This window comes from Electrophorus electricus, chromosome 8 (assembly GCF_041902795.1).
Source record: "Electrophorus electricus isolate QZ-2024a chromosome 8, ASM4190279v1, whole genome shotgun sequence".
In the NCBI taxonomy this organism is placed as follows: Eukaryota; Metazoa; Chordata; class Actinopteri; order Gymnotiformes; family Gymnotidae; genus Electrophorus; species Electrophorus electricus.
Window position 1 is genome coordinate 12,753,433 of NC_137504.1, and position 14,401 is coordinate 12,767,833.

General features: G+C 39.3%; 2 protein-coding genes across 4 annotated transcripts; both read left to right on the forward strand.

The window, feature by feature from the left end:
- The first annotated feature begins 1,534 nt into the window (after positions 1 to 1,534).
- serpinf2a (serpin peptidase inhibitor, clade F (alpha-2 antiplasmin, pigment epithelium derived factor), member 2a) lies at positions 1,535 to 7,935 on the forward strand. Of its 2 annotated transcripts, none has more exons than XM_027018434.3 (8): positions 1,535 to 1,741; positions 3,285 to 3,356; positions 5,230 to 5,473; positions 5,719 to 5,862; positions 5,975 to 6,163; positions 6,251 to 6,393; positions 6,690 to 6,891; positions 7,085 to 7,935. In XM_027018434.3, exons 2-8 carry the CDS (start codon positions 3,291 to 3,293, stop codon positions 7,438 to 7,440), a joined length of 1,344 nt encoding a protein of 447 aa, XP_026874235.2. In that variant the 5' UTR covers positions 1,535 to 1,741; positions 3,285 to 3,290; the 3' UTR covers positions 7,441 to 7,935. The 2 variants fall into 2 exon arrangements, with proteins under 2 accessions (XP_026874235.2, XP_081575894.1); XM_081719768.1 differs by lacking the exon at positions 1,535 to 1,741 and adding an exon at positions 2,624 to 2,705.
- Positions 7,936 to 8,120: 185 nt separating this feature from the next.
- serpinf1 (serpin peptidase inhibitor, clade F (alpha-2 antiplasmin, pigment epithelium derived factor), member 1) lies at positions 8,121 to 13,203 on the forward strand. Of its 2 annotated transcripts, none has more exons than XM_027019441.3 (8): positions 8,121 to 8,271; positions 9,489 to 9,572; positions 9,676 to 9,862; positions 10,111 to 10,266; positions 10,444 to 10,647; positions 11,326 to 11,465; positions 11,803 to 12,013; positions 12,368 to 13,203. In XM_027019441.3, the coding sequence occupies exons 2-8, from the start codon at positions 9,510 to 9,512 to the stop codon at positions 12,631 to 12,633; spliced, it is 1,227 nt and encodes a 408-aa protein (XP_026875242.2). In that variant the 5' UTR covers positions 8,121 to 8,271; positions 9,489 to 9,509; the 3' UTR covers positions 12,634 to 13,203. The 2 variants fall into 2 exon arrangements, with proteins under 2 accessions (XP_026875242.2, XP_026875248.2); XM_027019447.3 differs by lacking the exon at positions 8,121 to 8,271 and adding an exon at positions 9,320 to 9,374.
- The last annotated feature ends 1,198 nt before the right edge of the window (positions 13,204 to 14,401 follow it).

Here is a 14,401-nt window from a genome sequence, read left to right on the forward strand (position 1 = left end):
CACAGGAAAAACCACAATATAACTATCAGGGACTTAGCCAAAACATTAGATGTGTCAGATTCCCCTGTTTGCCACATTGCTAAGGACCAGGAGTGACCTGATATGCTTAGCAATAGCACACAACCTGGCAGACTACAGAACACTGCAGAAGTGGACACATGAACAATATTTTCAAAAAATATTAAAAAAAAAAAACCGACTGCCACAGGTTTACCACAGAATACAAACCACTGGAAAGCTTCAGGAACAAAGGTATCAGGTTATATTTTGCTAAAAATATGGGAAAAGGTCTGCACAAAGCTGTGTGACAGATAATATGTAAAGAAGAGTGGAAGATTATGCAATACCGATGATTAAATATGGAGAATGCAGGGAGTCAAAACAAAAAAACTAAAATTTACTCCATGCAACCTCAACTCTGAAGCAATGGGACATGGGTATAAATGGCACATGATTATTTGCTTTAGGATTATATTAATATGTCCAATTACTTATAGTCCCTGAAATGGGAGGATGTGATTCCTATATGGTTGACCTAACAGAAGATTAAATACCCTCAAATTAATGTAAACTTCTGTACTCTTACCTGAGTCATTGATTAACATCCAGTGTGCTGGAGTACAGTGCTTAAAACAAAAAAAATGCTAAAAATCGAGTTACAAACTGACCTTCCAAACTGATTTGGAAGAAATCTCAGAAAATATGTAAATAAAATCACATATTTTATGAATCATAAAATAACAACTTCCAAATAATTTGTGTTAGCTAAAGTCTCAGGAAGTGAATACTAGACAGCAATAGCTAATGTACATTTCCACACCACCACACCATGCTGTACATGGCAAATAAAGATGGCCAATGCATGTTGATTTAATTTTTATTAAAGGACACTAAGGCAGTGAAAGATAGGGGCTAAAGGTCAATTACTGTGTTCATGTGCAAAAAACAAATATTCTTTTCAAACTGAATGACCTGCATGTCCATTATAAGTGCACATTTAATTTACTTTAAAATTTTAGTCTTGGGCTTTTTTTCAGACCATTTTCTTTCTGAATTTGGTGAGATATTAAGACTTTTAAAATCTGCTTAACAATCAACATCAAGATACATATCGGTCAGTGAAATGTGCAATTATTCCTGCTAATTTTTAAGATCTCCTTTCTGTTATTTTAAAGAACATATAAAACTGTTATTTAAATTTTCCCAGCGAAACAAGCATGAAAATGATTAGGGTTTTGATGCATCTGCATACTTCCAGCAAGACACATGTCACCAGTGCTAATGTGCCCTCTGGTCACCTGAGGTAGATGCCCCGGCCTGCAGTTCAACATAATGAGGGTTGGAGCCTCCAAGGTCCCGCGTGGGTGGAGAATAGCAACAGGCCAGAGCACACAAGATAAATAAATTACAGCTTTGAAACTACCTTGTCACTACTGTATGAAGATGAAGCTACAATAAATCCTTGGTGCATTGCCTTTATAAGGTTCATATATGTTATGCAAGTGCTCAACCAAGTGGCTGGTGGTTTTATAAGCTTTACCTCTGGATTGTATATATAAATATATTGAAAAGAAGTTTTTTTTATTTAAAAGTAAGTAGTGAGACATGAATCAATGGGGGATAAAACATTAACCAGCAGTGGGGTTCCTGGAGGTGTTAGAACCACAGTAATCTGTTCAGGAGCAACAGCACTCATTGTGTCCTATATTTATCACCACTTTCCATTGCAAACGTGGGTTTGGTAAGTTTGAATCTTCTGTTTCGGTCCCCAAATAGCACAGATCATTGGCTAACCTTACAGAACACTGACCAACATGTGAAATGTTTTTTTCCAAATTGTATAGAAGTACCAATTTGAATTCTTTTACCAAAACCTTTTATGGTGTATAAATATTTTACCATAATTTTAAAGCCAAAAGCTTTGAATCAGATCAGAATAATAAGACCACTAACCCTATAGTAGTGGCATGAGGAATTTAACTTTGCAAATGAAAACATCATTTTAACCTTGTTTTATATGTTATGCTATATAAGTAGCATACACTAACCTACACTCCTGGAACAGCTTGTAATACCTTCCCAATTTAAATTTAAACTTTGAATTTAAATTTGAAACTTCTATTTAAATAAGACTTAAATATTTATGGATTTACTGCATTTTTAGGTGTAGTTAAAATATCAGATGAAATGTAGGCACATTACATTTAAATCTATCCAATACTCTTCATTTCTTATTGTATTTCTAAGAGTGTGAAATTTTCACAGATATCCTGAAAGTGTATGGGCTATGTAAAGAACTCCAAAGATGAAGTTCTTTACTACATGTCCAAAGATTTTTATTTTTCAAAATATATTCACTGCAAATGTATTGTACTCCAAGAATGTTTCAGGGCAATAGTATACTTCAGGAATTTAACAAGAGTTGAAGAAAAATATTTAGAAATGCAGTTTTAACCACAAGAAACTGATTATGTCATCAGACATGCCACTAAAAGTGCCAAGGAGTTTGTGAATGATCTGAGAAAGAAGCAGAAAATACACTTTAAAAAGTTAACAGTAGATGGCAGCATACTTGCATTTAAGCTACTGCTGACTAGCATTATCACCTTATGTGCCAGTCTCAGGTGGATAACTGTACTATTATTTAGCTGCATAGGCTTTCTTGATCTTGGTGGGATACTTTGGGCTTATCATATAATTGTAAGGTAGGCTATAGTTCGTTTAATGAAACATAGGCATGTACATGTACATTTTAAGATAAACTGACTTTTGTCAAAATATAAAAGATAAATTAACGTTTTGGTAATTTTGTTTTCACAGTTTAGACTCCAACAGCTGATTTAAAATGAGCTCATTTAAAATGAGAATGTTTATCCATAATGACAGTACAAGTTAGTTTACTAAGCTAAAGCTGCTCTTTATTTTATTAAAACATTCCAATTTCTATGCATACTGGTATCACCACTGACTTTGCACAAGAAGCTAGTCCATAGTGTGATTTGTGACCATTCTGGTTGATCTTCACTGGGTACCCTTACGATTAATGCAAAAGTTATTTTATTTGTTTTTAAAAGAATTAATGGCAAAGCACTTCTGTACATTTCAGACTGTCTGACTGTCTTATATATCTACACAGTATCTACACACCTGACAACAGAATGTAGACAATAGATATAAATGAAGTGCTCCACTGAAACTTCTTGCCAGCATGATGTACATTAAGCACTGAACTTGAATATATAAATCTTCAGGTGGTCATATTCGGTGATTCTACTGTGTTCCAGGTCAAAATGGAAAATATGAAGATCTGTCCTTCACTGCTTATGCTGTTGTGTTTCTTTAGATGTGGACTGGCGGTAAGATGCACCTCTGAACTGGACACACATTAATAAAATGCCTTCCAATCTTAGGTAATGATTGACTATTTTGATGTTGGCCCTTCCACCTGCCAAAAATGACATTTGCCAACAAACTGAAGAAAAAATGGGAATGAATTAGATTTGTATGGTCGGCACATATCCCCAGTGCTGGCAAACAAGTGAATGCAATGTAGGCTATTGGCCTCCAAATATAAAACCTCCAGGGCAGCAATGCTGGTAATGCTGTAATGCTGCTGAGGTTTGTTCTCTATTCATAATTTGAAAACAAGTCATTTCGTTTTAGTTTTATTGTGTTCTTTGGAGCTTTAGGAAAGAGAAACCTTTTATGTAGGGTTAGCCTAAACTACTGTTATCATAGCTTAGCAATTGAAAAAAAAAAAATTAAGCTGAAGTTTACATAAAAACTGGCAACTCTTCCTATAGAGAACACATTTATCATAGCATACAGATATGCTATGTAGTAGCATATATGCTATATCGTGCCAAAAACTGTGGAGTGGGTTAATACACTGGATCATTTAGATCACTATGCTAGTCAGCTTTTGGTCAAGACGTAAACCTGCACCAAATTCCACATCAACAACAAAAATCCCAAACATTTTTAATCATGTGTAGTTTAATCATCTGTAATCAGCAGTAGTTTGAACATTGCCTGGCCATGCCCCTTATCTTAGACAGTATTTAAAATATCTGAACTCATAAGAACAACTGCATCAAGTCCAGACATCATTTATCATCCTTAAAGGAAAACCCTTTATTCAAAACAGCATTTTTAAAAATGATCTGCATTTAAAGGAATGTATATATCGCATCTGATTTACGATTGTTCGACAGTTCCGTTGGCTGCCATATACATGTCTGAAGATAAATTCAGGCTGTATAAGTTTCTTATAAATTCCCATTGTACTCCCATTGTAATGTTGGGAGGCGAGGTAGGACGTAGAGACGAGGCGTCGTTTTATTTTTACACGAAAAAAATGAAACCAAAACAACACTCAGCAATAACACTACTATAAGAACGTTACAACTTCTTAGCACACAACAGAGTATCTGAACATAGCATACAAGGGTCAAACACCGACAAATACGAGTTTCCACCTGAAAGGCTTACTGAAATGGCATGGAACACAAGCGTGCACAAAAAATGAACTAATGAAAGCCAACGTAACATTAGTGATTGACACCTGGCCGACAAACAGGAAGGGCTTACAAAAGAACAACATACCGGCTGAGACTTAATACGCGTCACTTGTGTGGGCCGTAGCATATAACCAACATATACAACAAATCCAACAAAAATGCAGAAACCATATACAACAGAAAAGCACAACATGAACAAAAGACCACGTGGAGGACACCACTGCCAGACGGAGGCTGCTAGCGGGGAGGCACCACCCCAGAATTAAGAGTCCTCATCATATTCTGACAAATGTAATTATGGCAAATAAAAATTAATGTCAATAACTCACGCTATCACAGTGTTCAGCAGTCACCTGCCACGTTTAGAAACACTGACCTTGTAGCTACACTCATTTTATTAGGAACACCTTTATGGGTGCATTTTATAATTGTTTAATTACAAATTGAATTTCATCTGTTAGCATACAAAACCTCTGTTCAGCTCACCACTGGTCACTTTCTGACAATATGAGCACTGTTGACTGGATATTATATGGGTACCAGACTATTATCAAAAAAAAAAAAAAAAAAGTAATTAAGGGAAATCACTCAGTATAATAATTTGTTCCATAATATAACTGAATGTCAAAAAATATATTATTTGCCCAAATACTAGAGCTATTCTCCAAATATGCCTACCACTTACCTTGTTTTCTCATTCTAATTCAAGAATGAGGACAGTACAGTGTTTCCCGATGACACTGCTTCGGCCAGTCCTTCTGCCCATAGTTTCAGCCCTCCTCACCAGGTTATGGAGTGTGGTGCTTTAAGCCTGGAAACTCAGCGAGCAGTTGGTGGTGCTGTAGCTAAACTGGGACTGAAACTACTGGAGAACCTGCATCCTGGGCCTGAACAACCTAATATTGTTCTGTCTCCACTGAGTGTTTCTCTGGCACTTGCACAGTTATCTTTAGGTATGTGGGGTTAAAGTGTTTGAGTTTGTAATGTAATATTTGTATCTTTACTACAGATATACTTCATATAACACACACACACACACACACACACACATACACATTTTCACTTCATCATTATTGGTGATTAAGTGTAGACTGATGCTTAAAAATGCCAGTTATATCCAATGAAAATTAAATTCATAACAAAATCAACAAGTGTAGTAAGGGGTCTGAATACTTTGTGCTTATATGATTTTTTACAGGTGCCATGAACAAGACAGAAGAACAACTTCTAGGAGCATTGCATGCAAATTTGTTATCTGACTATTATAGAACCTTAAGCTGCCTCCAAAGACAACTAATTGCCAAGGCCATAAAGGTGGCCTCTCGAATCTACCTCAAACCAGGTGTGTGAACAAGGCTGATGAACAGTAATGGGACTTCATACATTACTCAGTGAATCTAAGCAGCAAATGATGCCCCACTGATTATACAGCCATTGCCCCTGCATTTCAACAGGTATTGAGCTGAAGAAGGATTTTGTGGAAAGATCCCTCCAGGTGTTCGAGTCAGCACCCACTCCTCTCACCTCTGTAGAGGATGTGAATCAGTGGGTAGAGAAAGCCACCAATGGTCACATAAGCAAATTTTTGTCCAGCCTTCCACCCAGTGTTGTCTTGATGCTGATAAATGCTGTTCATTTTAAAGGCAGGTTTCCTTACTGATAGTCATTTCGCATAACATACCAAAATAATCAACTAAAACAATGTATTACATCAAACATCATGTCCTCAGGGGAGTGGAAGTCCCGCTTTGACCCACGCTTTACTGCCAAGGATCGCTTCTACATCAACCAACAGTCCTCTGTAAAAGTAGACATGATGATGGGATCCAAATATCCACTCAGCATGTTTGTGGATGGGGAGCAAGGCACACAGGTAGTTTTAGTATATTGATCCGAAACTCTGTGACTTGTGTATTCTCCTGTCTATTCAGTGAACGTTTATAAGACACACTGCTGGCAAATATTACTTAACTCTTTTTCTCCTGTACTTTTTCTTAGTTTCTTGGAACCTTTCTTTGAACTCTGGTGTGCAGGATGTACCATATTGTCAATACGTATTGAATCTTGTCTTCCCTTGGTGAATCTTGGTGAAACTTATTGAATCTTGATGAAACGTACTGAATCTTGGTAAAACATATTGAATCTTGAATTCCTTGGTCTCCTATGTAGGTTGCACGGTTCCCTTTCCAGGGAAACACAAGCTTTCTGGTAGTCATGCCTATGACATCAAAGAATCTGTTAACAGCAGCTGCTAATCTCAACATCTCAGATCTGTATAAACATCTTCCAAGTGAAACTACCATGCTTGTCAAACTGCCCAAGGTTAAACTTGAATATAAACAGGATTTGAAAGAAGCACTCACAAGCATGGGTGAGAGACTTTCTCTTTTATGATATTTGCTTGACTGTCCAGTTCATCCTCTTATAAATTAATTTTATATGCTTTCACTCCTGATTCCCATGGTAAAATAAAGCTAATCCTGCACTTCGAGGCAAGATAACATGTGAGCATTTCCATTTGCATGCTGATCTTCCCCCTTTTTGTCCTCCTTCCTCTTATCCAGGACTGGGTGCTCTGTTCACTGGACCTGACCTGTCTGGCATCGCGGCTGGCCCACTCGTGGTCTCTGGCGTGCAGCACGCCTCCAGTGTGGAGCTTAGTGAGGAGGGAGCAGAGGCCTCGGCCGCCACCTCCGTGTCCCTCGTACGCACCGTCCCCATTTTCGCCGTCAATATGCCATTCATCTTTGCCATAGTGGACGACGCCTCCCAAACGCCCCTCTTCCTTGGCGTGGTCACCAACCCAAACCCCGGGGCGACAGACGAGCTAAGCGACGACCCAGAAATAGCTAGTCCAACGATAAACAGTGTGCCCAGCGATTCGCCGATTCTGGGATTACATGCTCCAGGACATGTCTGACGTGTGTGAGGAGATGCGGAGTCTCCTCAAGCATTAGAACCCCCACATTCAAGCTGTCCTATGACTTTACGCTAAAGTGCAGTTTTATAGAACAGGAGGTGTATGGACAACATTATTCGCAGAGATTACTCTATACATCACATTCTTCACTTTGGCGCAGTACTTTGTTTTCGTTTGTTTGTCGACCTGAACTGCATGTTGTGACGTGGTCGAGGTGACAAGCTTTTCCCTTCCTTTAGAATGGTGAGAAGGTACAATAAATTGTAGCAATTAAAATGAGAAAGGTTTACATGAACACATGAAATGCTATTTCCTGCATGTCCATAAATAACGATGTCGGCGCACAGTGCGAGACGAAATGTATTTCCTATTTTTTATTTAGCTTTAATATAAATTGTCGTTTTGTTGCTGTCATCACAACATACTGACAATCTAGACAATTATCATTTCTCGGCTTATCAATAAATCACAGCTTAAACCAATACTAGCTACTTTTCTTGTTTTCCTTACTCGTTGGAGGTAGGATTTACTAGCGATACTGATTTTTACGAAAGCTAGCAACTGTGATAGCTAACTGCAATTTCTACGATCGAGGTTAGTAACCTTCTTAACGTCAGCATGGGCGGGATTCTAGCGATACTGATTTTTACGAAAGCTAGCAACTGTGATAGCTAACTGCAATTTCTACGATCGAGGTGAGTAGTAACCTTCTTAACGTCAGCATGGGCGGGATTCAACATCTGTGGGGGAAAAGTGTTCTCATCTGTTGGCGGGGCAGTTGGCGCCTGCAGCGGTGCACACAGGAGTCATTTACGAGACAGCTGAAAACAGGTTAGTTTACAGCACCCACAAATAATCGCAAATCACCCCATTTTTGAAAACTGACCACGTTTTGTTTCTGCAGCGCGTTAAGCCGTTTTTATTCATGTTAAACTACGTACAGCATTCTTGCACATAATTGCTTATGTACAAGAAACGAGCGTTCGTTAATTTCTTTATTTAAATTAATGTGAAAGAATTGATGGAACAGCACTGTGAATACGTTTATTTTAACGCACTAAAAGTCTTCTTTATTTTCTGATATGCTTTCTATGAAGCATTGAAAGCACTCATGTACTGTAAGTACAATGGACTACTTTGATATTTTATAAACCGTTTCAAAAACTCGCTTTTGTTAAAGGAATGCAATGGAGCCACATCCAAATACAAACAATTCAAGTCAAAGTCGGCCTTCATGTGGCTATGTTTTTTATTTATAATATGGATTTACGGTGGACTGGGATTTATAAAACAATTTCTGTGTACATAGAATTTATAGTATATACCTATTTGTTCATTAAGATAAAACTTCTCACGGACCTCTTTTGCCTATGAGTTACAATAGGGAAAGCACTTTGTTGGGGTTGGATGTATGAGATAGAGAGCGTGAGAGTTGGGTGTGGTTTCTACTTCAGTGATGGAGCTTCTGCATTCTTCCAGTAGGAAACTCTTCAACAACTTTAATTACAACCACATGCGCTGTAGGAAAAAAATGAAGTTTGTGTGTGTGTGTGTGTGTGTGTGTGTGTGTGAGAGAGAGAGAGAGAGAGAGAGAGAGAGAGAGAGAGAGAGAGAGAGAGAGAGAGAGAGAGAGAGAGAGAAAGGGAGAGTGCGAGCATGCGCGCGGTTTCTTTTGGAAACTAGTGGCGCCACCTTAAATTTATTTCTAAATACCAAAAATGCATAAACACTTCTGTAAAATTTAGGCTGCACCATCATGCTTTGTTTTATAGATTATAGTGAGACTGATGACAATTGTCTTATTTAATTACACTCAAAAGTGAATGTCATATCAGTGTTCAGGGTTTTGTTTGTTTATCTACGTATTTCTAATACACAGATAAACCAGAGATCAAGACAAAAAAATATAGTTTCAGCCAAAACCCTGGGACCAGGTATACAGCAAATGGATCTGCTGAAACTGCTGAGTTATGTATCTACTGTTTGTAGATTTACTGGGATGCTCAATAATCCAGTGCATTATCTCAAAAGTGTTTCTCTGTGTGTAGCATCTCCTTCTCTTTCTCACAATGAAGAGGGTAGCCTTTCTGCTGGGTCTCTGGGGTCTTTTCTCCCTCTGCCACGCTCAGCTGGTAAGACTTCCACCTCAACCCCTCTTAAGATCTCCACAGGACACCCATCTCCCACCCCTACATTCCTACACTATCCTCTGTTACTGTCTGAATCCTTTCTCAGTCAGACGCAGAAGAAGGTGGCGATGAGGAGGTGGTCGACCTCTTCACCACCCCACGCAGCAAGCTAGCCGCCTCCACCTCCGACTTTGGCTACAATCTATTCCGTCAGCTGGCTGCCCGCGACCCCAAGGCCAGTGTCCTCCTGTCCCCCATGAGCATTTCAGCAGCCTTCACACAGCTCTCCATGGGTGAGCCTTGACTTTTGGAACTGTAAGTCTGACTAAGGAAACCAAAATGAAAGTAAGCTGCATACTGACGGTGCCAGTCAAAGTCTGGTTGTCTGTCTCCATTTGCAAGTTGAGTGAAACTGAATTCTGCTCAGGAATAATGAATAATGGCTGAGCTATGTTGTGATTCTGACCACAGAGTTGATGTCAGATGTAATGGCATACAGCACATGAACACGTTCTGTTGGGATTTATATATTTGTTTTCAGGTGCATCCGAGCGTGCAGAGAAGCAGCTGTACCGGGTCCTGCGCTACCACTCCCTGCAGGATACCAAGATTCATGATACTCTGCGAGGCCTGCTAGCCTCTCTCCGCGCTTCCACCAAAGGCTTCAGCTCTGTAGAGCGCCTCCTCCTGGCCAGGCGTGAGTATACTTGAGAGTGTGGGGGAGAAATATGATTGCTGTCAGTCTTGAGAGTAGCAATACTGATTCATATAAATGGTGGTAATTATCTTGAGAAGTGATGTGTGTATGTAAATTTTACTATTTCCATATCTATGGTTATTTGTATATTTTATATATATTTACTTTTCTCTTAAGGGCTGCGTTCTAAGCCAGAGTACCTCAACACTGTAGAGAAGCAATATGGGGAACGCCCTCAGATCCTCTTGGGTGGGCCCCGAGACCTCAAGACTGTTAATGACTGGTTCAGGCAGCAGACCCGCGGTAAAGTGGACCGTGTGCTTGCAACTCCCTTGCCACGTAACTCAGCCATAGTGCCTGTGGGAGCTGCTTACTTCAAAGGTAAATTTCAAGTCAAGTTAAATTGATTTATGCTGCTTTTTACAACAGCTGTTGTCACAAAGCAACTTTACAAATGGCTGGTTCCAAGCACTTGGTGAACAAGCCAAAGGTGACAGTGGCAAGAAAAACCTCCATAAGAGAATAAGCAGGAAACCTTGAGTCTTGGTTCCTTTCAAAGGGGGAGCTGAGCTTCCTCTGGCACAAAATAGAAATACACAATAGAAGTCTATTCTGAGTTCCTAGAAATGCTTGTCTGGGTTTGATGAGTGTAAGTATGTCTGAAACCCATCTGGTGCAGGAACAACCCAAAAACATCTGCCCTGTCAGCCTAGAACCTTCTCCAGGTTCTGAGAGAACAGGGAACCATTTATTTTGTTTATCAGTTTTTTTTTATTATCTCTTACGACTATGTAAGCAAAGAAAATAAATTGCTTAAAAGTATATAAAAATATATAAGCACTATACATCCATTAATCATTTAACAAATTTACTGAATTAGTCAGAGATCTAATTCTGTCCATGGTACTGTAACCATGCTGCTCCTCGGCAATATTTTGTTGAATTCACGATAGCTGGTTGATGTTCGATGGCCTGTTTGATGCATCTTGCTGTAACATTGCATTTATGAAAAGGCAAGGAATGACAAGGAGTGACAGCTGAGCATGGTTTGGTTTGTAGGAAAATGGATAACAAGGTTTGGTAAGATGGGCAAGATGGAAGACTTCCAGTTGGATGGAGCAGCACCAGCTCGTGTTGCTGTGATGCAGCAGGAGAATTACCCAGTAAAGATTGGCATGGACTCAGACCTTGGTTGCACGGTAAAATCATTAGCATCTGGTCTATGACACACACAAAAACATGACATTGTATTTTGGCTTTTAGAACTCTGACCAGGATATTAACATTGAACACATTTGGGCAGGACCCCTTCCCATAGGATTGAACCCCAGTTCCCCACAGGGGCAGCAGCATTGTTACCCACTAAACCAACTTCATGATACAGCTGGATATAGTTTTAAAACTGTTTACTGGATAATTTTATATAGTCTATGCCTTTTGTCATGAATGCATGTCTAAGATGCAGAGTGTGTTAAAGACCAAAATGTTAAAAGAATGCTTCTTGATTGTTTGCATCTCTGCCTGCTTTCACCATAGATAGCGCAGGTGCCCATGGAAGATGGTGTGAGCATGTACTTTTTCCTGCCTGATGAGGTAACTCAGAACTTGACTTTGATCGAGGAAGCCCTTACATCTGAGTTTGTACAGGACCTGGCCAACACTCTTCACCCGGTGCACGTGCAGCTCACCTTGCCTGTGCTCAAACTCGTGTACAGCACAGACCTGCTGGCCCTTCTCTCTGGCCTAGGTGAGGCACAGGCATCACTCTCTCCAGTTGGGGATTTCTTGTTGCAGTCCTCCCATTACATCACTTGTTCCTTCGGAGCAGTGGTTCACAATCAGTACACTCTGCAGATGAGTATAATCCCCCGTGTAGTGGGATTGCATGTTTCTGTTTGATTGCATACATCCCTTTACTTATTAAACTCCCCACTCATGAAACTCCCCAAACCTGGGTCAAAAAATCTATGCCAGAAGAAACTTTTTGCACTTCACTATGTTGTTGTGTGACTTCAGCTCCCTCTCTTCCCTTTCTTGATACAGTGTTCTAATATGTTTATATATGAATTTTCTGTCTTTCTCTTGCCTTCTTTACTCCAAGGATTGTCTGAATGGCTGGAAGACACAGACCTCATCAAAATCAGTACTCAGGCCATCAAGCTAAGCACAGTCCGCCACAAGGCTGTCGTGGAGACAGCACCAGAGGGTAGCCAGTATGCAAGTGCCCCCTCTTCTAGTGCTCAACAGTCACTGGCCCTTTCTTACCGGGTGGACCGCCCCTTCCTCTTCCTGGTTCGAGATGAGCCATCGGGAGCGCTTCTCTTCATTGGCAAGGTACTGAACCCACGTGACCTGGCGAGTGCATGAGAGCAGCACAAACACATACACATTTATGCGTAAATGTTGGTATGCCACAGAGCTGCAGGTCTTTTTTTAACATTGGGTTTAAAGTTGAATATTTTCAAAGCTCCCAATATGACTAACGCATGTATTAGAACATGTATATGAATAGTAATTTCTAACAAAACTGTACTGAAACATGTTTATACAGAAAAAATGCATACATTTTTATCACAGAAGACCTTTTCCCAAGCAAATTTGTTCTGTTTTGTAGATTGGATCCCAACAATATATGCGTTATACTGCATAAATACATTAAACTAATCAGCTCTCCTCTCTTTTTGCTGTGGTAGTACAATTCAAGTAAACTGTTCGGATACAAGAAACATTAAGATTAACATAGCGTTTCAATTATCACCTCTAGATTAAAAGTATTTTTTTGATATTCTATTTTAGTGCTTTGATAATTTCTAGTTAAATGTAATCCCACACGTGTGCCAAGATCATTTCAGCTGTTGACAATCCCATTTGTATATTTACCAACAGGAACAATCTGAGTGTGTATATTAAGAGGAATTAAAAAAAAAAGAAAGAAAATTCTGGTTGTATAACTTCTTTTTTATGGTCATGATTATATGTATTTTGTGATGCCATTTAAATTCCTTGAGGTAAGGCATAAACTTAACTATCACTCTCTATGTGTTCTCTGCGGTTACTGTACATAAACATGGAGGAGGTATATACCTCACATGCAGCTCCTCTGCAGTTCTGGAAAAGTAATTTATCCAACTTTGGTTGGACCAGAAGGGAGACTTTTGGTGTGGTTTCACTGTGACACACTTTCTGATTCAAATGACTGAACAGTACTGATTCTCAGAATTGTCTGGTGAATATGAATGCCTCAAAGCTTATAAGAAATTGTACCTTCATAAATATCTTCATAAATATGTTTCCTTTGCCTCCTAAAGAGATACCTTTGGTGGTTATCATTCAAAGTGTATACGTGGCAAAACCTCTTCCACTTAAGGTTCCAGCGAAAGTAAACCACAGGCCTGGAGGAACAGTTCATGATTTTTCTGAGCAAGCCTGTGACTATTTGTTCTGGGAAGGATTTAGATGTCCCAGGAATCCTTTCATTGAGCCAACTGGTAAATTGGTTACAGGCCGGCAGATTTCCCGTGGGGACCGGGAAACACTGGTACAGATCCAACTCAGTTCTCTAAACCTCCACTACTTTCACATGGGTCTTCTCTTTTACTTATCTGAATGTTATAAACTTCTGTCTGTTTGTACATTGGGTATTAAATATTTTAGTCTCTCTGTTTATATAGAATATAGCATTTCCTTTTCCCCAACTCATACTGTCTCTCAAATTACTCCCTGTGCAGTTTAATATCGTTTTTTATTCTGATTATATAATGCACCTTGTTCATTTCTGGCATGTAACTTTCAGACTCTGCACCATTCACACACAAATCATTTTAAGAGGGTAGACACACCCTTTGGTTTCCCACAGTCTGCAAAAACATATGCAGCCCTGCTGAAATGGATAATATAATATCTAACAATCTTACATGAAAAGTACCACAAAGTTAGTCTATATAGAAAAGCTTGATCATACACGCATACATACATATAATTTCAACAAAGATTCCAGGTGAGTAACTGCAGTGTACTGTAGTAAGAGATATAGAGATATTCAAAGTTGTAGTAAGTACACAAGGTTCTAGAGAAACAGGAAGATTCAGATAGAGGTCCTTCATCAGCTGTGCAAGCAAAGTGAAATCTCCACATA